General features: G+C 40.2%; 1 protein-coding gene across 3 annotated transcripts in view; it reads left to right on the forward strand.

The window, feature by feature from the left end:
- The window catches only part of DGKA (diacylglycerol kinase alpha), a 124528-nt gene that overhangs the window by 88132 nt on the left and 9127 nt on the right, over nt 1–27269 (forward strand). For all 3 annotated transcript variants that reach the window (XM_072135043.1, XM_072135046.1, XM_072135044.1), the window contains 15 exons: nt 1477–1526; nt 2884–2958; nt 10478–10597; nt 13680–13797; nt 15830–15918; nt 16114–16233; nt 18143–18241; nt 19888–19974; nt 21130–21203; nt 22938–23012; nt 23145–23230; nt 23773–23862; nt 25330–25490; nt 26327–26391; nt 26674–26764. In XM_072135043.1, the coding sequence (XP_071991144.1) occupies nt 1477–1526; nt 2884–2958; nt 10478–10597; nt 13680–13797; nt 15830–15918; nt 16114–16233; nt 18143–18241; nt 19888–19974; nt 21130–21203; nt 22938–23012; nt 23145–23230; nt 23773–23862; nt 25330–25490; nt 26327–26391; nt 26674–26764 (1400 nt within the window). The remainder of the gene's footprint in view (nt 1–1476; nt 1527–2883; nt 2959–10477; nt 10598–13679; nt 13798–15829; nt 15919–16113; nt 16234–18142; nt 18242–19887; nt 19975–21129; nt 21204–22937; nt 23013–23144; nt 23231–23772; nt 23863–25329; nt 25491–26326; nt 26392–26673; nt 26765–27269) is intronic.

Consider the following 27269-nt stretch of genomic DNA (forward strand, 5'->3'; position numbering starts at 1 on the left):
GGTGATCGCCTGAGTGCCCACCGAAAAGGCTCTGAGTGCCACCTCTGGCACCAGTGCCATAGGTTAGCCATCACTGACCTATACTATAAAAACATTCTGCTATAGTTGTAGGTTTATAAAGATTAGGATACGGGTAACCTATTGAAAATCTACCTGAAGAGCACAACATTTAGATGCAGATTCCTCATCATTCTGTTCTGGTTTGGTTTTCCATGTATGACAGCTGGTGGTGCCTTTTCTAACCATGACTTGAAACAAATATTTCCTGTCTTGGCTAATTTGTTTTAGGATGATTCACCCGCTCTGTGAGGATTGCCTGGATTGCTCAAAATCATGAGTCTCTCACAAACAGTTTTTTCATCTTCATGTTTTGTACAATAAGATGATTTGTCTATTCAGAATCATTGTTACAATGTATTAGTCATATTCTGTCAGGCGTCAGCTCACAAACAAATGGAAAACCTTGACATTTTCCACCATAATGTGCGAGTGATGCATTTCAGCATCTCCATTGTTTTTTGTGGCATTTCTTCTTCTATTTGTGATTTCTTTTTTAACATGAGTATTCCGCATTTTGGGGTTAAATGTACAAATTGCAATATACTTCCTGTAACAATTCCTTGTGGGTTTCTAGATCTCTGCTTGCTGTCATTCTATAGCTTTATTGTTTACTACTTCTGGATAAAAACCGGTCCATGGTCATGTGATGTCACACAGGTGCAAGGCTCATTATAACACACAGCTCTGATTACTATAACGATGTGTGACATCACATGACCTTGGACCGGTTTGTACCCACAGGAAGTAAAATAACGGAACCAGAAAACTGTGAGGAATTCATACAAGTTAAAACCTAACTTAATAAAGGCTTGAACATGAAATTACAGTACTTTCACACTGGAGTTTTTTTTACTATAATAATTTATAAAACATTAGGGGTGTTTTATTTATTCTTTTCAACATAAAGATTGCAGCAAGCAGAAGCTGTGATTCAGAAAGTTTTCTCTCTATAAAGATAGACTCGTGTTCTTGTAGCTGAAGGCAGACAGAGAGACATGGGTATGTTGGTCATATTATGTTAAATAAATCGCAGTCAGCATTTGTCTAGATATGTAAATACACAGTTCTATCTCAGAATTATTTACTCATGATGGTGTCATCAAGATACAAATCTTATATCTTTCTACAAGACTAATGGAAGAAGCAGAAGCAGTAGTGACCCTTGGTATGTTTCTCCTTCAGCTGTGATAACATAGAAAGCAGAACATCGCCATCTACCTATGAGAAAGTAGTAGTGCAACGTGTTTTGGAGTATGATCTATGATTTACAAATGTGTGGGGGAACATGCCATTTTCCAGTATTTTCTAGGTTGATACTGTAGCTGTTCTGAGCACTATTATGTTTCTATAGATTCACTAAAGCTTCACTGATCTGTAGATTGCTAATGATGGTTCTGCATTTTTTTCCATTCACAGTCACCTTCAAGTTGTACGATAAGGACAGCAATGGACTTCTGGACAGTTCTGTGAGTTTGTCACTCGTTTGTAAGCAAGTATGGAACAAGAGACATTTCTGATTTCAGCTCATGTTTAATATTCAACTTCTGAAGATCTTAATTTTGAGGGGGTTGTGCCCCCTTAAAAATTACAAAAAATAACAGCATATTGGTGGGATATTCCAACACTTCCTAATTGGTCATTGTCTAAACAGGGATCCCAGGATCACATTGTCTAACCTGGGTACTTCTAGTCACCAACACTCACTATCACATCCAGCTGACTCTGAGCTGCTTCATGTGATGAACCATGAACCCATGTGAGCATATTGATGCTCTCATAATATTAATACAGGCGGTCCCCTACTTAAGAACACTCGACTTACATACGACCCCTAGTTACATACGGACCTCTGGATATTGGTAATTTCTTGTACTTTAGTCCTAGGATACAATAAACAGCTGTAATAGTTATCAGAGGTGTCTGTAATGAAGCTTTATTGTTAATCCTGGTTCTTATGACAACCCAACATTTTTAAAATCCAATTGTCACAAAGACCAACAAAGTTCTGGCTGGGATTACAATGATAAAATATATAGAGTTCCGACTTACATACAAATTCGACTTAAGAACAAACCTACAGACCCTATCTTGTATGTAACCCGGGGACTGCCTGTATATGATTCAAAACTGAACCCTTGTTCATGTTATATTTTGGTATATTATTGCAGTATTAGAACTAATTGCCTTTTCCTTGTCTTCTGCTATATGCCGAAACAGTGGGACACATTTCAGTATTTTACAATCCCCGATGCTTGTGGATGACTCTGGCTGATCTTTAGGATATCTGTGCATGTTCTGTATCACCTGCAGATTTGCTGTGTGGCATTTCCATGTGGCAATCCCACAAACCTTCAGCGTGTGGGATTGATAACAATCCCATACACACATTGCTGAAGTAATGCATACTGCATACCGCTGGGCATTTTTCCTGCTGGTGCAGAAATGACCGTTTGCAATGCGAAGGTTGAGCTCCGCCCCAGCCACAGAAAAATTGGGACACTATTCACATAAGAAACAAGCTGATTACGGGGCAATCCCACATCCATTCTGCCCTAGTGTGCACATACCCTTCTCCGGTCTAACTGGAGAAGCTGCAGGCAAACCCATAGCAAATTACAGTAATACCATGGTAGATAGGATTATGCAGCATAATGTTTTATGATGCAAATTTAGAATCCACCGTGTGACAATTATTTTATATGTGGGATCCCACCTTTGCAATGCTAATATGTAAACTCTGCTTGGCTTGTTTGAATTTTTAAGAATATTTATACCTGTATTCTTTATCTTACAAATTCTCTATTTCTTGTTTATACAAAATAGGAAGTGGACCGGATTATAACCCAAATGATGAGAGTCGCCGAATATTTGGACTGGGATATCACTGAACTTAAACCAGTGAGTTTTTGGAAAGTTGGCATAATAAACTGTAAAGTTGACAAAACATTTTGTGCTAGTAATGTTTGTTATTGGTGTAAATCACAGTTGATTTCAGATAGCTCTAATACAAATGACATTTATGGATGTAATCAGAGGTTTTATTACCACCTGTAGAAGTGGCATAGATGCTTGCACAGGCAGTTTGCTCCTTGGAATGCCCCTCATTCTTCACATGTCTCCAGACTGCAGTGCTTACAGGCTGGGCTGTCCCATGATGAGCTGTGGCCCTATAGACCCCAGGATTGCTTAAAGGAAACCAACCATCTGGTTTGATGCATTATGAAGCAAATATACCTTCAGAATGCTGTAGCTTCACTGATGCAGGATCATATCTTGGTTAATCCATGCAGTGAGTGGTTTTGCTGAAAAACAATTATAACATTCAAAATGCAAAAAAAACAAAACACTCGAAACCAAGAAATCTTAGGGCTAATCTGTACACATGTTTATTAGGGGGGGATTTATTAAGCCTGATGTGTTGTTTGCTGGAATGAAAGGACATCTCCGCCTGGCATTTCTTGTCTCCTGCCCACCCTTGTTAAAAGTGACATGACTGGTGCACAAGCCTCAAAAAGTCACAAAATCTGTGACATGCACCCAGATTTGCTACTTTATTATCATTGTGAACCAAAACATTTGGGGACAAGTCATGATGAGGTTTATATCATGTTTAAGAGCTCCATTGTAAGGATACGTCAGGGTGAATCAAAATGTATCTGTGCAGGGGAGGGCAGCAGCGTATCCCACTGTATGCCCATAAAATGGGCATCCAATAGGATGAGTGAACATCATTAGTAGGCAATGATCCCAAGTGACGCAACCCTCCATATATGGCTAGTTATATAATTGGGGAAGACCCACATTTTATGCTCGGCGGAGTACAGGGATGGGTGCAAGACCGTGACATTAGCCTCCCATAGCCTATAATGGGCTCTGCTAAGCATAGACTGCACTGTCCAGCAGGAAGTAGAATGATATAGTGCAGACTGCTGGATGAGACTTCAAAATGAAGGCACCCATCTGCTGTTATAAGTTTATGGACACGTTCAGCTTGTGTGCTAGGAGCTTTCCTGGTGTACACATTAAGGCTACATTCACACTAACATGTTACACATCGATTCACGGGAGAGGAGGAGGGAGTGAGTGCTGCTCAGACTCAATTTTTATACACCTGTATAAGGCTGCATTTAGATCTTCCATTGGAAGGATACTTTGAGTGGAGTCCTGTAGTATTGTTACATCAGAGGGCAGTCACATATACACCTATATGTCTCCAGCTCCTTTTCCCCTAAAGCGGGACGAGGAACGGACATGTATGCTTGCAGCGTGTGGAAAATCACATTTTCTCCTATAGCCCCCGGTGCAAGGAATTAAGCAGTCCTGCCGGCCGACTGGAACATGTTGAAAGGTGAGGAAGTATTCCAGCACTCGCAAAATCTTCTAAAATCATGGCATTTTATTCTTCATATTTAAAAACGTACAGCCATGACTTGTATGACCACCAATACACGATCTACGCGTTTCGGACTAAATTGTTAAGTCCTTAGTCATGATCTACGTGTAACCACCAAACACACTTCTTAAAAGGGAACACAGTCAGGTGAAACAACACACGGATAATTAGCACATGCGCATAGAATTCTAACAAAGGTTCAGAATAGCATATAGCAGGGGTAGGGAACCTATGGCTCGGGAGCCAGATATGGCTCTTTTGTTGGCTGCATCTGGCTCTCAGACAGATCTGTAATAAATAGTGAGGGTTGCTGTGTGTCTGTTAGACTGATTAGTGGACACAGCAGCGATGTTACCACTGCCTACGTCCTTTGTATGACCCAGGTGCCATCGCTGTCATCGTCTAAGCCTGGGTCAAAGATAAGAGCATGGGTGCAATGAGGAGCTGGCTGCATGGAGCGCTGGTAAGTGAATATTCATTTATTTTTGCTGTGACTACCTATCTACTGTGGAGCATGTGCTGTGGCTACCTATTTACTGGGAGGCATATGCTGTGGCTACTTATATACTGAGAGTATGTGCTGGTGCTACCTATCTACTGGGGGTATGTGCTGGGTCTACTTATATACTGGGAGGCATGTGCTGTGATTACCTATCTCCTAGGAAGCATGTGCTATGGCTACATATATACTGGGGGGCATGTGCTGTGGCTACCTATTTACTTGGGGGCATGTGCTGTGGCTACCTATCTACTGGGGGTATGTGCTGGGGCTAGCTATCTACTGGAAGGCATGTGCTGGGATTACCTATCTACTGGGAGGCATGTGGTGGGTTTGGAGAAGTGAGCCCCCGCGGACGATGATGTAAGCAGACACATGGGACCAGAATCTAAGTGGCACCTGTCTTCACCAGAGCCCGCTGAAAAATCAGGATGGTCTTGTTGCAGCGTGGTACCACCAGGTCGTTCCACAGGCGCAACTTGTCCACGGTGGCAGCAAAGGTCGAGGTACAGGATCACTTGGCAGTCTTGTGGTCAGGAACAGACAGAAGGTCAAAGCAGGCAGCAATGATGCGAGGTCAGGGACGGAGCAAGAGGTCAGGGCTGGCAGCGAAGGAGCAGAATCAGGAACAGGTCCGGGGTCACAACGGGAGGTCAACACTTGGGAAGGAAACACTGTGGAAAGCTTCCTCATAGGCATGAAGCACTAAGATCCGGCTGGGAATGCTAGGAGCCTGCAGTCTTTATAGGAACTCGGGAATTGGGTAGCGCCAATTAGCGGTGCGCTGGCCCTCTAAATTTGCGAGTGCCGGCACGGGGAGAGGTGAGTGAGCTCGGAAAGGGATGCGGCCACGGAGAGGAGCACAGGTGTGCCTGTGATCCGAGATGTAGATCGCAGGGGCACTCGTGACACTGGGACTACCTATCTACTGGGGGGCATGTGCATATTGTACGGCTCTTACGGAATAACATTTTAAAATATGTGGCGTTTATGGCTCTCTCAGCTAAAAAGGTCCCTGACCCCTGGCATATAGCAATCAGTACATAGAGAAGTTGAAACATATGCCCATGTGTAATTTGGTGAATTAGGCAAACAAAGTATGCATATATAAAGGAGTAAATATATGTTAAACTTGAAAAATTACACATACTAATATGACAATATAGATCGTGAACCGCATAAGTTGGGTGCCTGTTCACACTACATGAGTGCAAAGGGATGAAAAACACAGGAGAATAATGACCTAGTACATTGTATCTGTTTTATTATTTAAACCCAATGGCATCCTTGTGTTCAGATTTAGGATCCAAAACATTTCGCGATTGTGTAATTTTTGTATCCTATTACCCCTCTGGGGGTGGTGGTAACTTTTTCAATACCTGTAACTGCCAGGGAGGAAAAATCTCCTTTATGTATATTATAAAAGTGTTTGGATAGATTGGATATGTTTTTATCCGTGTGTTTGGATCCATCTGTTTTATGTTCAGCTAATCTTCTTTTAAGAGGGCGTACAGTGCTACCAATATACAGGCGGTCCCCAACTTAAGAACACTCGACTTACATACGACCCCTAGTTACAAACGGACCACTGGATATTGGTAATTTATTGTACTTTAGTCCTAGGCTACAATAAACAGCTGTAACAGTTATCACAGGTGTCTGTAATGAAGCGTTATTGTTAATCCTGATTCTTATGACAACCCAACATTTTTTAAATCCAATTGTCACAGGCACCAAAAAAGTTCTGGTTGGGATTACAATGATAAAATATACAGTTCCGACTTACATACAAATTCAACTTAAGAACAAACCTAAAGACCCTATCTTGTATGTAACCCGGGGACTGCCTGTATTGTACATTGCATGTAATGCAGCAGGCTTGATAGACAACAAACTTAGTGTTGCAGTTTACAAACAACTTTATGTTTCTTTGTATATGATCGTGTGTAGAGACAAAATATTTTTTATTTGACATATAGCAACAAACATTACACCTGTCACCTCCACATGCATAAGACCCCTTCACACGTTTCAGTGTTTGTCTGTTTATTACTGAAATCAGAAGGTGAAACAGTATTCCCTATTGTGCTGGCTCTGCGGGAAACAAATTGGCAGCCAGGATGTAAAATCAGTTTAGTATCAGCATGGAGCACTGGTAAATATTTTCTGATGATATTAGTGATCTCTTTGTAGACTTCACTATATGTAGTAGAGAAAACTACCCTCTGTGGAGAAGATATATGTTGAGTATTACTGCATTCTTTTAAAAGAGATTCCCTTGATTTATTCTCTGCTATGTGTTTGGCTCTATTAATGTGAGTACTGGAATATTCCCTGGCTTTGAGTCTATTGGTCATTGTGATACATTCTTGTGAAAAATTATGTGTAGTGCTACAATTCATGTGTGCTCTGATGAATCACATGGGTATATGTTTCAACTTCTCTATGTACTGATTGCTATATGCTATTCTGAACCTTTGTTAGAATTCTATGTGCATGTGCTAATTATCCGTGTGTTGTTTCACCTGACTGTGTTCCCTTTAACCCCTTAATGACCGCCCTATCGGGTTTTTACGGCGGTCATTAAGGGTACTTCTTCTGATGCGACGCCTTTCTACGGCGGCGCATCAGAAGAAGTTTTCGGGACACCGGGTCTCGCTGGTGCCGGTGTCGGGCTGTGATATCACAGCCCAGACCCGGCACTAACACCCGGGATCGGAAAAACTCCGATCCCGGGTGTTTAACCCCTTGCACGCCGCGGTCAAGCATGACCGCGGCGTGCAAGTGTGTCCCCCGTGGATCGGACCCCCCCGGTGTGCTTACCGGGGGATCCGATCCCTCCTGCCGCTGCCCCGGGTTCCGACGAGTGACCCGGGGCTGTCGGCTCCTCTTCTCACCGGGTCCTGCCTTCCTGGCAGGACCCGGCTGTAAGTAACTGAGCATGCGCGGCATGCTCAGTTACTTTCACTATACACTGCAATATAAGTGTATTGCAGTGTAAAGGCTTGAATAAGCGATCGGATGATCGCTTATTCAAGCCAAGAAGTAGAAAATGTAAAAAAGTAAAAAAAAAAAAATTAAATCTTTTTATAATATAATTAAATAAATAAATAAAATAAAAGTCCCATAATCTCCCCAGTAACACATAAAATGCAAATAAAGTATATAAAACACAAAACACGTACATATTTGGTATCACCGCGTCCGTATTAATCTGTACAATAAATCTAAATCAATATTGAACCCGCTCGGTGAACTACGTAAAAAAAAAACTCGAAAAACTTCCCATAATATACAATTTTTCATCAAACACCATCACAAAAAATGTTCTAAAAAGTGATCAAAAAAAGTTATGGTACCTAATATGATACGAATGAAAAGAACAACTGTTTTCGCAAAAAATAAGCCCTCAACCAGATCTGACAACAGAAAAATACAGAAGTTATGGCCCTGAAAAGTTGTCAATAGTAAAAACAATGCGATTTTCTCCAATATTGGTTTTGCTCAGGAAAATTGAGCAAAATAAGAAAAACTATATAAATGAGGTATCACCGTGTCCGTATTAATCTGTACAATATATCTAAATCAATATTGAACCCGCTCGGTGAACTACGTAAAAAAAAAAACTCGAAAAACTTCCCATAATATACAATTTTTCATCAAACACCATCACAAAAAATGTTCTAAAAAGTGATCAAAAAAAGTTACGGTACCTAATATGATACGACTGAAAAGAACAACTGTTTTCGCAAAAAATAAGCCCTCAACCAGATCTGACAACAGAAAAATACAGATGTTATGGCCCTGAAAAGTTGTCAATAGTAAAAACAATGCAATTTTCTCCAATATTGGTTTTGCTCAGAAAAATTGAGCAAAATAAGAAAAACTATATAAATGAGGTATCACCGCAATCGTAGTGAACCAGAGAATAAAGATAAAATATTATTTTTACGTTACGGTGAGCGGGGGTTGGGGGGGAATGCTCACAATCCAAAATAAAAATTGATGATTTTGTTTGTGTCCCCCTTGAAATAGTTAATAAAATCTCATGAATAAGCTTTAGACTCCCAAAATAAATTATTTATACATTGTATCTCATCCCATAAAAAATAAGCCCTCATATGATCGCATTACCAAAAAAAATAAAAATTTATAGGTTGTACAATGTGACAATACAAATCTGCTGTGGACGGCGCCTCCATTCATTCTATGCTCGGCCGTGCGCCCGTACAGCAGTTTACCACCACATATGTGGTATCAGTACACTCGGGAGGAATTGGGCATCAAGCGTTGCAGTGCGTTTCATCATTTAATTTATTCTGAAAATGTCAGTTTTGGCCTAAATGAATGTATTTCCAAAAAAATTCCATAGTTTCTAAATCGCAGGTCCATATTTTTTAACCCATGTGAAACACTTAAGGGGTTAATGGACTTAATAGAAGTTGTTTTACATACGTTGAGGGGTGAAGTTTCTATAGTGGGGTAATTTATGAGGTTTTACTATTATTTAGGCCTCTCAAAGTCACTTGGAAGCCGAGTTGTCCCTCAAAATGTGAGTTATGGCAATTTTCATGAAAATAAGAAAAATCGCACCTAAAGTTCTGCACCTCATAACATCCTAGAAAAATGACCGGAAGCATAAAATATCATCCCAACATAAAGCAGATATTCTGTAAATGTTAATTATCAAACTTTTTGGGTAGTTTTACTTCCTGTCTGGAAACCAGAACATTTCAAACTTGGAAAATGAAGAATTTTTACAAACTTTTGCCAAATTTTGACTTTTTTTCAGAACGAAACGCAAAACTTATCACTTAAATTTTATAACTAACATGAAGTACAATGTGTCACGAGAAAACATTCTCAAAATCACCAGGATATGTTAAAGCGTTCCGAAGTTATAACCAATTATCGTGAGACATGTCAGATTTGAAAAATCGAGTCTGGTCATTGAGCTGAAAACTAGTGTCGGTGATAAGGGGTTAAAGAAGTGTGTTTGGTGGTTACAGGTAGATCATGACTAAGGACTTAACAATTTAGTCTGAAACGTGTAGATCGTCTATTGGTGGTCATACAAGTCATGGCTGTACGTTTTTAAATGTGAAGAATAAAATGCCATGATTTTAGAAGATTTTGCGAGTGCTGGAATACTTCCTCACCTTTCAACATCCATCCTCCATAGCCTCAAACAGTACTCCTCTGTGAATAAAAAATCCACCTAAAAAAAAGCCTGGAGGGTTATTTTTATTATGTCGGAAATAACATTAGTGCGACCTCTGGATATAAAGAATTATATGGGACCATCTTTTGGTTTACTTTTTAACAGTCCTAAAACCTGTGCTTGAATGCTAAATTGAATACAAGAAAATGGTGTCTGTTTTTCAAAAGGTTTTGATAACTTTAGTGGTTCATGCTGGATACAATATTTATCACACTTTTTGTTGACATCTGAGGTCATCTCTGCTAAAATGACAAATATTTTTGAAAACGTGCAATGCCATTGATTTTCTGTTTTCTCCCTGCAGATGCTGGAAGAGATGATGAGACAAGTAGATTATGATGGCAATGGGACAGTTTCCTATGAGGAATGGCTGAAAGGAGGACTCACCACAGTGCCTTTACTGGTGCTGCTAGGGATGGAAGTTGTGAGTTTAACTTCGGTTTCTTACACACCCATTACAATGATGTTCCTTGTGTCTCCTAAGTGGCGTAACTGTCCGTATATGGCTCAGCGGAGGACTGGGATGGGCGCAAGACAGTGACATGAGATAACCAGTGGCAGGGCTGGAAGCTATGGTTTGTGCTGCCAGTGGTTTTTGCAATATATTTTCTTTATTTAGTTTTGTCTTTTTATTATGTTTTACATTTTTTCTTATATTACACAATGTATCCTCCTCCCCAGTAAGATATTAATAGACCTTTGGGAGGCATGTTAGCTTTTATTCATTCATATTTTCACTGCAGAACAAATCTGGGTCATCTGGGGATCACAGGTACAGAAGCAGAAAGCATACTTAGGGTTGCTGCCTAGAAATTATTTGCCATGTATACTTTGATCAGATAGACAGAGATGATAATAACTTTAATAATAAGAGAGGTTGTCCTTCTTCCATCCTTATTTCCCTCATATTTGCCCCTTATCAAAAATGTATAATTCTGCAAGAAATTACATTTGTGGAAGGATATACACACATAGACAAAATTGTTGGTACTCCTCGTTTTAAAGTAAAACCCACAATGGTTCTAAAAATAACTTACATCTGACAAAAGTAAAAATACATGTCTATGAAAATGAATAAATGAAAGGCAGACATTGCTTTTTAACCATGCTCCAATCGAAATGATGGTACCCCTGGAAAAGATGTAAGCAAAGGGGCATCCTAAATCGAGGTGTGACCACTAATTAGCATCGCAGGTCTCTACAATCTTGTAATCAGTCAGTGGGCATGTACATAGGTCTACAGCTACTCACTGTGCTGTTTGGTGACAAGGTGTGTACCACACTCAACATGTACCAGAGGAAGCAAAGGAAAGAGTTGTCTCAGAAGCTTAGAAAAAAAAATGATAGACCAGAAGGTAAAGGTAAAGGTTATTATACTATCTCCAAGCAGCTTGATGTTCCTTTGACTACAGTTGCACATATTATTCAGAAATTTAAGATCTATGGGACTGTAGCCAACCTCACTGGACTGGACCACGGGGAAAAATTGATGACGAATCAAAGAGATGAATAATGTGAATGGTAACAAAAGAACCATGAAAAACTTCTAAAGAGATTGAAGGTGAACTTCTAATTCAAGGAACCTTGGTGTCAGATCACACCATCTGTCATTGTTTAAGCCAAAGTGTATTTAATGGGAGACAACCAAAGAGGATACCAAATGGCTGAAAACAAAAAAAAAATACAAAACTGGAATTTGCAAAACTACAAAGCTTTTGGGAGAACGTCCTATGGACAGATGAGACTAAATCTAACTTTTTGGCTAGGCACATCAGCTCTATGTTCACAGAAGGAAAAAAGAAACATATCTTGAAAAGAACACTGTCCCTACTGTGAAATATAGAGGAGGCTCTGTTATGTTCTGGGGCTGCTTTGCTGCATCTGACACAGGGTGTCTTGAATCCGTTCAGGGTACAATGAAATATCAAGCAAAACATTGACTAAGAGCAAAACATTGGACTATTCTAAAGTAGCCATCCAAGAGCCCTCCTTCTGAGCATCTTTGAAAGGAGCTGAAACGTGCCATCTAGAAAAGGCCAGATTCTGCTGAGATATATACACGTGGTGTGGAAACGTCATCCTTGTTGTTATCAAAACTTAAAAAAAACTTAGACTATCCATACACTATATTTAAGATATAGTAATATCATGTAATTTTTTAATTTTTTTTCATGATGGATAATCTTTTAGGTAGAATGTAATATGAAATAGATCTGAAACCAAAGAGAAATACTGAATCTACAATGTGATTACCGTATATACTCGAGTATAAGCTGACCCGAGTATAAGCCGAGACCCCTAATTTTACCACCAAAAACTGGAAAAACCTATTGACTCGACTATAAGCCGAGGGTGTAGCATACAGCCAGCCTGCCCCCTGTAGTATACAGCCAACCTGCCCCCTGTAGTATACAGCCAGCCTGCCCCCTGTAGTATACAGCCAGCCTGTCCCCTGTACTATACAGCCAGCCTGCCCCCTGTAGCATACAGCCTGCCCCCAAGTAGTATACAGCCTGCCCCCATGTAGTATACAGCCTGCCCCCATGTAGTATACAGCCTGCCCCCATGTAGTATACAGCCTGCCCCATGTAGTATACAGCCTGCCCCAATAGTAGTATACAGCCTGCCCCAATAGTAGTATACAGCCTGCCCCCAGTATGCCAAGTGAATAAAAAAAACAAACTTAATACTCACCCTCCGACGATACTCACCTTTGATGCTCGGCACGGCTCCCGGTCCTCGGCGGTGGCTCCCGGTCCTGGCGGCGGCTTCCGAACCTCGGCGACAGCTCCTCTCTTCTTTCTTCACTGGCGGCTCCCGGTCTCTTTGCTTACTTCGCTAGCAGGCAGTCGTGTCCATGATCTGCGGGCGGGCGCACACTATGATGCGGCAGTGTCGCCGCCGATGACGTCATCAGTGGCAACAGCGCCGCATCTTAGTGTGCGCCCGACTGCCGGCTAGCGAAGTAAGCAAAGAGCCCGGGAGCCGCCAGTGAAGAAAGAAGAGAGGAGCGGAGCCGCTGCCGAGAATCGGGAGCTGCCGCCGAGGATCCGGACACCGGAGGGTGAGTATTATTTTTTTTTTTTGACTCGTTTTTTTTTTTTTTTAGTTGACTCGTGAATAAGCCGAGGTGAGGTTTTTCAGCACATTTTTTGTGCTGAAAATCTCGGCTTATACACGAGTATATACGGTAAAATGTAGTTTGTGCCAGGGCTCATCTTATCTGCACGGAGTAGTTAACCAGGGGGGAGTCACATCAAGGCACATCAAAAATGGTTGCATACTATTTGTTCTTGAGTGCGCTAGCCCCCAGAAGTACTTTATTCATCTGTGAATTATGAGTTAAAAATGTTCTTGTTTTACAAGCAGGTCATGACAGGTAGTAATAATAATAATCTTTATTTCTATAGCTCCATCAAATTCCATATCGCTTTACATATCATAGGGGACATATGCAAATATAATATTAGTTACTACTCTTTTGTTTCACTTCTCATCGTGCATAGAATATCAAAGATGATGGGCAGCATTTGTGGCGTCTGAAGCATTTTAACCGCCCTGTGTACTGCAATGTTTGTGAAGCTCTGCTTTTTGGTGTCAGGAAGCAAGGCCTGTGCTGCACTTGTAAGTATGAAGATCCTTAAATGGTTATACCGGATATCATTTGTATGTTGCTTTGACTGCAAATGCCATCAATAGTTTGATGGCTAGAAATGACCAAAATCCGTTATTCAGCATAAGAGAAGATTGGAATTGTTTTCCAAGAAGTAGGAAATAAAAAATGTATGACTATTTTAAAATGATTATGAGTTTAATCAAACCTCGCAAGTAATCTTTAGAAATCAGATTTATTTTTTTGAGGAAACCAGTTTCAGAGGGGGAACACACCAGCATGTAAGTGTACTTGGCTTGCAATCCTCCATCCTGGTGGCAGACGTCCTTTAAACTAGATACAACTAGTCCTTGAGTTATGTACAAGATAGGTTCTATAGGTTTGTTCTTAAAGAGGACCTGTCACCTCTAAAAACTGCACTAGGAGTGGAGTAATGCTACAGGATATGCTGCAGTGTTACACTGCTAGCGTTATCGGAAACCTCCGATAACGCTAACAAACGCTGCAGTGCTGTACAATTGAAAACGGACCACCCTCCCCCGGACCACCCTCCTACTCCATAGGCCGACGGTGACTTCTGTGCTTCACGCGGCAATCACCACCCCCCTCATGAATATGCCCGACCGCTTACAGCGTGGTCCGGCGTTTTTAGTTGTACAGCACTCCAGTGTTTGCTAGCGTTATCGGGGGTTTCTGATAACGCTAGCAGTATAACACTGCAGCATATGCTGTAGCACTAGGAGCTGCTTAGTTTAGTAAGCAACTCCTAGTGCAGATTTTAGAGGTGACAGGTCCTCTTTAAGTTGTATCTGTATGTTGTAAGTCAGAACTGTATATTTTATAAGTGTAACCCCAGCCAAATTTTATGTGGTCACTGTGACAACTGCATTTTAAACAGTTTAGAACAAGGATTTATAATAAAGATTCAATGCACACACATTTGATAACTCATAGCTGATCATTGAAGCCTAGGGCTAATGTACAGTAAATTACCATCTGTAACTAGGGTTGTTCTAAAAATACCTTTGAAGAAATACAAAGTATCAAAATAAATAGTAAGAGCAAGGAGGAGGCTCTCTGCATGTTTTTTCTGCATGTTGAATTGTTGTAGCATAAATTCCTTGCTGATAAATTAACTTTTCAGGTGATAAATGTCGGTGGGGTGTATCCAATGGGGCAGGGTTAACAATGTTTGCTAGCGCAGAAGATCCAGACAGTATTTCAGAATTATGGGGAAGCTCATCTGGAACACATAGAATAAATTTCTTTATACATTTTTTTAGGTTTTAATATAATATGGCAAAAAAAATTAGTTCAAAGAAAATCAAGAAATTAGAAAAGGAGTAGACACTGGCACTGGCTATGTTTTTTGTCTAGTGTCACTTTAGAGTTGCAATGTCTCTGTTAGTTGTGAGAAGAGAGTACTTAGTGCCGCTTACCAAGTATCTTTTTCCCTCATTAGCATTTTCCGATCACTCTTAAAGTACCGTAAATACTCGAGTATAAGCCGACCCAAGTATAAGCCGAGGCCCCTAATTTTACCACAAAAACCTTGTAAAACCTATATATTTTTTACTCGAGTATAAGCCGAGTTTAGGTTTTCAGCACATTTTTTTGTGCTAAAAAACTAGGCTTATACTCGAGTATATTAGGTAATAACTTATCAAAGTATTGTGGCTGAATAGATTCTGCAGCTTTTCTTCATTTTAGCCTGGAAGTCACATTTTCTAATCATTTGAAGTATTTCCCAGTTTCCTCCAGTTTCCAATGTTTTGGCACCTTGCAGATTTTTGGTTCGGCCAGAAGTGTTGTCAGTCATAGGACCCACTGAGGCCGCTGATTGCCCTGCACCATTATGTACCACAGGTGTATAAACGGGTGACAAATTAAACATTTTAGCCATCATGCTGCCTTATATAAAAGAAACACATACATACATACATACATACAAGAACAAAGGATTTCTGTGTATATAAGTACGCTGCGTTACTGTACACCAGTTAGGAACACACATATGTGTAAAATCTACATTTTTCTCTGCAGTTTGTAAGTTTACTGTTCATGAACGCTGTGCTCGTAAAGCACCGAATAACTGCATCAGCACTTATGCCAAGTCCCGCAAAGATGCCAGTGTAAGTGTCATGACTGCAGCACAGTGTCACTCAGTTTGCTACCATCGCTTGTATCTTTTCTGGTTCAGTTGTGGTGTCTTTGTCTTATCTGTTGGCATCTGCTTTCATTTTTCCATCACTTTGTGTTGTCACTTATACTCTTTATGTTTGTTTGTGCAAGGGATGTTAATATATACTTTTTTTCTATGGTGACAGGGACAGGCTCACATCTGGGTCAGAGGGGGCTGTGAGGCCAACAAGTGTGATAAATGCCAGAAAAAGATAAAAAGCTTTCAAAGTCTCACTGGTCAGCGCTGTGTCTGGTGCCACACAAAGGTAACTATGCAGTTCTTCCAAAAATGTGCAAGTCACAAATAGATAAACAATTAGATAAATGAGAATAATCCTATTCAGTGGGATCATATAAATTACATTCAACCTTTACATAAAGAATAATGATGTTATCAGAATTACCCCTTTAAATATAGTAGTATTCCAAATATTCCAAATACAATGTGTCACACTAGTGTATTGCTGCAGCAGATGATGATGATGAATTCTGGTGTAGCAAAAGACTGTTGTTTCCTACTTTAAACCTACTTTTACTAGGTCTAAACTGTGCTCTAGAATTTTGGGCGCTTGGACGATTTTCCGCAAGCCAAAAAATAGCCAGGAAAAGGTTTAAAATCCTGGATAAATGTTCTGAAGGCATTTTAGACAGTTTTTTTTTGGTGCAAAACCACCAGAATTGTGGCACAGTTGTGTTAATACATTCCCCCCACTGTGTTTGGCTCCATCCAATGGATATGTTCTGGGCGTAATATCTGGCTTACGCTACATTCACACGGCCATATGGGGGACATATATACGGCCGACATATATACATCGTATATACGTCCCCCACAGACAGCAATGGGCGTGTGGCGCCATATGGGAGCCGTACGGTGCAGTACACACATATCTCTCCCCGGAATATGGCGCCGTGCACCATGTTTCTCTATGGAGATGGGCGGGGCAAGCAGCACTCATCCCCTCCTCCTCATCCAGATGCCGAATATATGTGTGTGAATATAGCCTCAGACAGTGTGATAGATTTCATGACCAATAGCCAACACAACTATAGTTGAATTCATTGATTGATTCTCATAATATATGCATTAAACATATGCCATTATTGCAAATAGCTGATGAATGACACTTACCAAGTACATTGAGACCTTAACTGGCCCAAATGCGGGTGATGAGTTGAGGCAGTGGGGGAAGGTGCAGCTCTGTCTGGCCCTCACAGATAACCACTGCAGATCCTGTGCTGTACACTGAGCAGGCGGGGAGGGGCAGAGAGAGCTGGAATAGAGGAAGAATGCATCAAGGAGACTGAGGCCTCTAACTACCCTTCCCCAGCCACAGGCTCATCACCTTATGCTGGCAGGGAGTCAGGTAGTGTGAAATAAAGTTATAAAAAGTACTGAAATAATCCAGAATGGCAATTTTTTAATTCAGCATAGCATAGTTTATTGGAACCTGTGACCAGCTAAAAATTACATCCCTGGTGTCAGGGTTGCCTTTACCTCAATTTATAATAATAATAATAATCTTGATGTGTATAGCGTCATCAAATTCTGTAGCGCTTTACAAATCAAATGTTCTCTTCTAGAAATTGGTTACACAAGAAATATAATAAATGCTACAAGAACAGGGGAAAATGCATTTTGCTGACAAACCCGCTTTTTAAAACAGTATAAATGAGTTGAAATTTATACTTCATTTTAGTTAATCTTTAGAAGCAATTCTACCTGAAATCATTTAAATGATCACTAACTTTTTAAAAGAATTTGTATAAATCAATAGTTAAAATGAATTTTAAAAAATTGTAATGTACATTATCAAAGAAACGTGCTTTTCCATTTACTCTTTTTACTTTCTCCTGAAACCTGTCTTCCTAGCTAGGGTGAGCAGAAGCTCACTGATGTGTCAGTTTACATAGAAGTCTATGGAGAGGGATGTAGGGAGGAATGAGAGTGACAGCAGCAGCTCTCCATCCACCAGCACAGGGACATCTCAAATTCAGCATAAACCCTGCATAACACAAAACTGCAATAAATTAAGAAAGTTATGCAATTTCCAGAAACTGTGTCGGTGTTCCTGTAACTCCTCCTATATCTAAAAAATAAGTACTCTGTTGTTAGATATTGTTGTTAATAACGTTTTATAAAGCTATGCTCTAAAAAATTCTCTTTTATTCCAGGTTCATGATGAATGTGTTTCTGTGATCCATCCTCAGTGCGATGGTGGTGTATTGCGGGAACATATATTACCTCCCTCCTCCATTTATCCTGTAATATTGGTGAGTTGATTCATCTATATTAGTAAATGCTACTATTAATATCATTACCTTAAAAAGTTTTACTTAGGTCAACTTGATTTTCATATTTGTTGCCTATCCTCCCGCGTTGATTTTCCTAAGCATCAAATCTGGATGGCAAAGCAGTGAAGCGCATCAGATTTTGTGTTATCACTAGTCAGATCTTGTTTTCAACACTATAGAAGAGCAGTTTACAACAACTTGACTAAAAAGACCTACTGAGCAACTTCAATTACTTGTAATTTTGTGGGGTAGTATCAACTTTTTAAATGATGCTAATGAGCCTGGGGGACTTTAATGGGTGTTTCCAGAGCCTGTCAGTGATTTTTTTTTAATGGTTGTTACAAAGTGCAGGTCTACCCTCCCACTGCACTTCCTGCTGCTGCTAAATTACACAGGCAGATGGATGAGGGAGAGAGCAGGGAGAGAATGAGACATGTTCTGCTCAATGTAACAGCCTGTGACGATGCAGCAATGAGGGGCACCCACTAGAGCCGCTCAGGCTCATTAGCATAATTTTAATAGGAAAGAGGCCTGGATCTATAAGTAAATTTCCCTGGTTTATCATGCTTGATATTGATGCCAGATTTCCTTTAAAGCATAACTGTAGAGTTATAATGATTTTACCAAATTATTATAGGTGATTCTTCCTTTAAAAACAAACAGAACGATGCCTATTTATATGCTACACACCCTTTTCTTTCCAAAGTTATGGCATTTTCTGTTCTGAAAGTGTTTGACAAAAATCTTCCTTACCAGAGGTAAAGTGGGTGGAGACTAATGTATGTCTGTCTATGCCCTCAAGCTGAGGCCAATTAGCTTGCCCACAGGTCTTTGTGTGATGCCTTGTGTTCTCCCTCAAAGTAATTAAGCATTAAATCCCTTTAGTTTCCCAAAAGTAAATCCACTGCACAGTGCACATACAGAATGTATATGGTGACCAGCCTGGCAGCTTCCATCACACAGAGGAGCAGGGAACATGTAATAAGTGGTAGAAATTTTAAGTAAACCAGTTACATGAAGTTTATGGCCTGTGCTGTGTGAGCATTAAGGGTTAATAGCTTCCCTGTACTATACAGATGAAAAGGTGGGGGAGAAGAGCAGCATGACGTGCAGAGAGAGACAGAGAGAGACAGAGAAAGTTCTGTAGAATCAGACTGGGATGGAGGGATTGATAGGGAACAGGGGAGATCTTCAGTAGTACCTCACTATTCTGTGCAGGAGACATTTGTATCCACTGTTCTGAACACATCCAGCTATGCTACATACACAGAGAGAGCTCTGTCACATGAACTCCTCCCCTGTGAGCAGGCAGCAGCAGCTCCTCGCCTCCCATGAAACTGACTGATAAACTATAAACAAATTACGGACTCCAGGGCACATCAGCAGAGGGAGAGGAAGCAGCTACTGCAGCTCTGAGGTAATCTGAGGGGGGTGGCAAAGAAACTACTGAATATAGGTAACAAAGATAATATGTAAAGTTGTTTTACATCCCAAGAGCGTTTGATTTGTGGGAAAAAAACAACAGTTACTCTTTAAGCTCTTTACTCTTTGCATACATCACATGTTTTTCTTATTGTCGTTTTGTTTTACTCATCATTGCTAAGCATTTTTCCTATTTTGCTTAGGAGCGACAGAACAGCCAGAAAAATCTTATTGCTGCCTCAGAAGAAGCAACACAGAGCTTTAGTTCGGCAGAAGGACAAGCATTACGGGTAATGGGTCTTCGAGTTGACTGAGAATTAGTATTATTTTATAAATGTATATTTGTCTCAAGGTTCCTTAAAAATAAAAAGAACTTATGATTTCCTCTCTCCTGTGGCACGGCCCCTCACTGCAGGGACTCTCTTTGTATACAGAGGCTGGCAGTGACGCATGCCTATATTCGTGCTCCTGCACTCAGGGTCGGCTCCAGGTTTCAGTAAGCCCCCTTTGCAGTGAACTCACATATCGGCATTAAAAATTCTGAAACTAAAACAGTCTCCTGTTCCCTAAAATATTTCCAAGTTTATCATCCCAAACAGCCAGCTCATGATTATTTTATATAAGGCCCCCTCATCCCCTATGGATTCCTTAGGTACAGCCTTATGTGGGTCCTCCCAGCAGCTCTGGGCGACGACACTTGTCCACTTATGCCCAGTACTGTCGCCGACCCTGCCTGCACTCATGCAGGAGCAGGGGAGAGGTAAGTGTAAGTTCTTTTTTAAATATATATAATAATTCATATTACATATATAATTCTTCCTGGACAACTCCTTTAATGACCATACACTTTTTATGCCATGTTCCAATGTTACTGGGGCACCCAAGTGATCACCAGTTCCAGAGGTGACAGCACTGAATAAGGTTATAAATTGTTTCTGTCTTCCGAGTCTCCAGCTGTAAATCTGACCTTTTTCACTAGACACAGGAAGGTGTAGGAGCTAAATTTTCACCATACATTTACAACAGCGCAGGTTTTGTATCTACTCAGTAAAGTTATTTTTAAAGTGGTTGTACATGTTTTTTATGGAGATCAACCAAGCTATTAGATCATTGCTGTGTTTCTCCAGCCCTTGATGCTCATATGTTATTACATGGATAAGCTTAAGTAATGCAAAGGCAAGTTCACCAAAGTAAACTCTCTAATGGACTAGCCCCTCATTAATAGGTAACCCTTCTCAATAACATCTACATAAGGAAAAGAATTGTCTTCATGTCATAACCACCATCAAACTTGTGAACCTTTATCCAATCAGGGCAAAAACTTGAGAAGCTGTAAAGGCTGCCCCATGGCCCATAAAGGGATCAGTATAATAAACAATATATTATAGTTAAGACTTCAAATTAAGGATCTCTGTCCAGTTCCAGAAATGTTATTGTATTTTCAGGTTGCACCAGTTTCAGACACACACCCTTTACTTGTCTTTGTCAACCCCAAGAGTGGAGGAAAACAGGGCGAGAGGTAATGATTTATCAGTTTTGTTTGCATGTATAAAGTCTGAATAAATAGGTCTATTATAATACCCAATATAACTCTATAAAATAGAATTATTTCTTGTTTAGTGTTATAGTAGTCACTTTCCCTTCACATTCTGGGTGTTCTATGCCGGGCATCAAACCGTTATATTAAAACCTAAAGTTGGCCGTATACTCATTCATACTACAGCTATTTCAGCCAACCCACACTTACATAGCTCATGTATGCCCCTATTAGACATACCTTTCACCTGCCAGTTGCCTGTTTTTAGAGAGAGTTGGGAAAACCACAGGCTTAAGATACTCAGCACAACCCATCAAGATCAGTGAGTTTGTCCTACATATCTCTTATACATATTCCTGCTTAACTTTTCCCTCTAAATATTTTACTTTTTGTGTAGATTATATGTCTAGGTAAATGATGGTGTTAAAAGGGGGACATTACAATCCTCACTAATAACAATAAATAAGAACCTTTAGTGAATGACCCAGAAAAAAAGAGAGAGACTTTACTTCCCATGATGCCTTGTGTTCTCTCATGAAGGAGCTCAGCAGCTACTCGAATGAGAATAGCAGTTACAGCTTCTTATTGGTAATGTCATATTTACCAACTTTCGTAGCAGAGAAAGAGTGACAAAAGATGTGGCGCACTACACTAACTGTGGAAAAATGTTTTGCCCATCCCCTTACCTCAACCCCACATAGCATATTCTCCCCCTCAGTTCCCATCATCTCTCCTTCACATTGGGGCAGATTTACTTACCCGGTCCATTCGCGATCCAGCGACGCTTTCTCTGCGGCGGATTCGGGTCCGGCCGGGATTCACTAAGGCAGTTCCTCCGACGTTCACCAGGTGTCGCTGCTGCGCTGAAGAGCATCGGAACACACTGAAGTTCACCGAGCCATCGTGGGTGAAGGTAAGCGCGAGTCGAGCGACACTTTTTTTGTTTTTTAAATGTGGCGCTTTTTCCGAATCTGTCGGGTTTTTTTTACGGCCAAGCCCCCCCCCCCCCAATTTCCATTGCGTGCATGCCAGCGCCGATGCGCCACAATCCGATCGCTTGCGCCGAAATCCCGGGGCAATACAGGGAAAATCAGCGCAAAACAGAAACACGTCTGGAAAACGCAAATCAGGCCCTTAGTAAATTACCCCCATTGTGTCTCCCCAACTCTTTGTTACATTGTAGCCCCTCTTATATTGTGCCCCCATTTTTCCTCTTGTGACCCCCAACATCTCCTCCTTTTATTGTCCCCCTCCTGCAGTTCCCCTTTTTTTAATCCTTCCAGCAGTTCCGCCCCCCCCCCCAGCAGTTCCCTCTCTTTTTGTCCCCAGCAGCTCCCACTATTATTATGACCCCAGCTGCTCTACCTCTTTTTCCGCCCCCTCAGCAGCACCCCTATTATTGTGCCCCGCCCAGGAGCCCCACTCTTATTGTGCTATTTGTAATTCCCCCTCTTATTGTGCCCTCCAAACATGACCCGAACACCTAAAGGTAGTGTATTAATCTGAACAAGTGATCAAATCACAAGGGGGCCAAAAAAAAGTTCTGATTTAAAAATGCATTTACTGTTTTCTCATCAGCCATAACATTAAGTTCAATCCTCATGAAGCTGAGCTACAGATACATAGAAGTGTATATATAGAGAAAGATCACTGTTTTCTGTGTAACATGTAAATATACTTGTGTATAATGCTCAGTGTTTCTCTTATTTACTGCAGAGTTCTTCGCAAGTTCCAGTATTTGCTTAACCCTCGACAAGTTTATAATCTAATAAAAGGGGGTCCTTCACCCGGGTAAGAAAAGAGAGAAATGTATCCTATTGTCAAAGCGGTTTTTCCAGTTAGTGATATTGATGACCTATCCATAGCTTAGTCTTAGTGTCTGTCAAAGGAAATCCAACACAATTTATTCCTGTTTATCACCAGTCTGAATTTCTTCTGGGACGTTCAAGATTACCGGATTTTAGTGTGTGGCGGAGATGGTACTGTTGGATGGATTTTGGATGCTATTGGTAAGAGGAAGTGCTTGGATTTTTAATTTTGTTTTTTTTGTCAATTTAATTACCGTAGTTGTAAAAATATTGCATTAAAAAATTACCAATAATAATGAGCGAGAACTAAGTCATGTGTACAAGATACTGAGCAAGTCATAGATATGAACCTAACACATTGCATCAGAAAACTAGCAGTCAGTTGAAGTTTACTTGCTTTCGGATACAGAAGTCCAGGAAACCAGCAGTGAGTCTGCTGTGAGAAGTCCAGCAGCAGGAAGCAGAGGAGGGGAGATGATCAACTTCTCTCTGCATGTGTGGGGGCAATGCAGCGCCCTAGAATACATGGCACTGGAGGTGCCTCCCAGCTATCTCATTAAATATAGCCATGGTCATACAGGGGAGGTGGAATATCTGATCTGTACTACCAGTGGAGTGACACATATTGCATGTTGTATATTGACTGCATATACTGTATATTGACGGCTTTATGACATACTTCAATAAAAGAGGGAACATTTGCTTATAACAAAAAGCATGATTATACAATTTGTATTTTCTAGACAAAGCAAATCTCCCACAAAGACCTCCTGTAGCTGTACTGCCCCTCGGTACTGGAAATGACCTTGCTCGATGTCTCAGATGGGGAGGAGGTGAGAATCTTCAATGTCTTGATAGCTGCACATCTAGGTTATGGTGAAACAGCCAGTGATGGATCGCACCTGTTGTCTGGGGCCCTTCTATATGAATAAAATTACTGTATTTATTTACATTATATTTTTATATAAACAAAAATGGATACAGGAGATTGAGTAATGGGGAGGTTTAATACCATACCCCCAAATTAAACCGGAGCCTGAATGTATGGCTCAATGTTCGGTCACCCTAAATGTACCACACTTAGTCAATATTGATCCACAATAATCATATTGAATACAAAAGCTATCTCTCACAGGAGAGGAAAGAAAAGGATTGACTAAAAGAATGCATATTAAACAACAAAATCTTTATTAGTGACTACAATGCTCAGAATTAAAAATTGCATTAAAATTAAAAGTGGTGGAGTACAAAAAGAAAGAATGGGCCGACCCGGACAAGGCAAGATTATAGATTATAATAGATTATAGATGTAGATTTTCTGCCACTGTCCGGGAGGGTCCGCGTCCCCGACGTACGTTTCGGCTCGGGGTGAGCCTTCGTTCACCCCCAGATGAAGGCTCACCCCGAGCCGAAACGTACGTCGGGGACGCGGACCCTCCCGGACAGTGGCAGAAAATCTACACCTCCACCATCGGGTAAGAGCTGACCTTCATTTCCCCCAAAGCCACAGGTTGTGATACCTAGGCAAAGGGTAGTTTACTTAGTACATATCATATGCGCCTGAGTGGTCGGTGTTTACTACCACTACTCGGCCTACACAAACCCAAAATCCTTGCAGCAAACTGCCAATGTGTTTGGCGTATTGGTTCAGTCTCTTGCCACGATATAAGTTAACTTCTCTATAATCTTGCCTTGTCCGGGTCGGCCCGTTCTTTCTTTTTGTACTCCACCACTTGTAATTTTAATGCAATTTTTAATTCTGAGCATTGTTGTCACTAATAAAGATTTTGTTGTTTAATATGCATTTTTTTAGTCGATCCTTTTCTTTCCTCTCCTGTGAGAGGTAGCTTTTGTATTCATTATATTTTTATAGTATATAAATGATATTGTAATTTATATTACAGGCAGTCCCTAGGTTACCTACAACATAGGTTCTGTAGTTTGTTCTTAAGTTGAATTTGTATGTAAGTCGGAATTTTTTTTTGGTCTCTGTGATAATTGGATTTTAAAAATGTTGTGCTGTCTTAAGAATCAGGATTAACAATAAAGCTTAATTGCAGACACCTGTGATAACTGTTACAGGTGATCATTGTAGCCGGGGACTAAAGTACAGTAAATGACCAATATCCAGAGGTCCGTTTGTAACTAGGGGTCTTCTGTAAGTCGGGTGTTCTTAAGTAAGGGACCACCTCTATACTTATCATTTATATTGTTCACATATACAGTCTGGTATTTTTTTCATATTATTTTATTACATTAAATTTAGTATAATTTCATCTCTCCATATTCTTTATTTGTAGGTTATGATGGTGAAAATTTAGTTAAAGTGTTGAAAGATATTGAAAAAAGTTCAATATTATTGATGGACAGATGGAACATTGAGGTCATCCCAGAGAACCCTGAGGAAAAAGGAGACCCTGTCCCATATGAGATCATTAATAACTACTTTTCCATTGGAGTGGTATGTACAAGAGTTTGTGAGAAGACTCTAGGGACATCTTTATAGAATACCTAGACAATTCCTATTATAACTCACAGTTCACAGGAAGATCAGGAATAGTCTTCTTTATTTCATTATAAAACCATGCAAACAGCATAAAACAGCATCGCCATTTGATCAATGCGTTTCAACGCAAAACGTCTTAATCATGACTGTTTCATGCTGTTTGCATGTGTTTATCATGACATTCAGAATATTCCTGATCTTCCTTTGATCTGTAAGTTGTGCTGTACACAACCCTTCAGTGCAGTTATATCCACAGGATGAAGTTCGGGAACAAAAATAGCTGGAGAGCTGGGTCACGCTTTCTGACCTACTATATTTTAAACCCTATTGTAGGGTACAGTAGTATTAAAAGAGTATTCCCATCATGGATATTTATGGAATATTCAACAAATGTCTGATATATGCAAATCCTGTCTCTCTAGCTAAGAAGAGATTAAACAACATATAAATGTAATTTTTTTTAAGGTCACTTATCTAGATGAACACCGATCGGGAGTATAGAGTATATCTTTTTGACATCCCACATAGGTAAACGGTATACTTGTCTGCCTATCCACCCACAGTGTCTGCAAGACAATTTCTAGAAAATTATGAAGTAAAATGCATGGACAGATGCTGATGTAAAGGGAGATTAATACATGGAATAATGTTTGTTTCAAACCTCCTTTACCATGTTTAGCAACACAATAGGGCATTTCAGAATTGAATTAGAAGCAGATACCACAAGCTATTGTTCTGTATTATTTACCCCGCTATGCAGAAGTACCACTTATAGTGTTTTCTTTTTATAGGATGCCTCCATTGCTCATCGTTTTCATGTTATGAGGGAGAAATATCCTGAGAAATTTAACAGCAGGTAACAATGCCAAATGTGCCAGTACAGTCAGGTTGATGTGTCTGGTGAGCTTGCACCCCATGCTAAGTTTACTGTGGTACTGACGGAAGCAGCCCAGTAGTGTACAATGCTGCCTCCATCAGTCCCATAAGTTTTGAATGGCCTGTCTTTAGATATGAGTGACCATTGCTCAGTACACACTTTGCTTTGCGAGAAAAAGTACATTTTGGCACTTCTTCTTTACCACATTTGAATGTAATGTCCATATGTAACCAGCTGGCTTGATGTGTTTTCTGTTTGCAGGATGAAGAATAAACTCTGGTACTTTGAGTTTGCCACATCAGAAACCGTTTTCTCCACCTGCAAAAAATTGAAGGAGTATGTGACAATTGAGGTCAGTCATCATACAAATTAATGCACTTTACAATTTCTAGTTTATCTAAAGGGGCTTTGTGTTGGATAAGCCATTAATATTAGATGGGTGCTCTGAAATATTCCAACACCAAAATCCACTCAAAGGGGTAAGCTTCATTTTCAGTGTAGTGGTGCAGCTGTGTCACTACAATTCAGCTCCTATTCACTTCTAGCTTAATACTGCTTTAACCCCTTAAGGACCAGGCCCTTTTTTTGTGTCTTTATTTTTCACTCCCCAGCTTTTAAAAATCTATAACTTTTTTATTTTTCCATGTAAAGAGCTGTGTATGGGCTTATTTTCTATTGCACTTCATAGTGAAAATGATGAAAAAACATATTTGCGCCATTTCCTGTGGGCTTGGTTTTTACAGCTTTCACTGTGCGCCCCAAATGACATGTCTACTTCATTCATTGGGTCAATACGATCACGGAAATATCAAATTTGTATGGGTTTTATAATGTTTTCATACATTTACAAAAATTAA

This window comes from Engystomops pustulosus, chromosome 2, assembly GCF_040894005.1.
Source record: "Engystomops pustulosus chromosome 2, aEngPut4.maternal, whole genome shotgun sequence".
NCBI classification, from domain to species: Eukaryota; Metazoa; Chordata; class Amphibia; order Anura; family Leptodactylidae; genus Engystomops; species Engystomops pustulosus.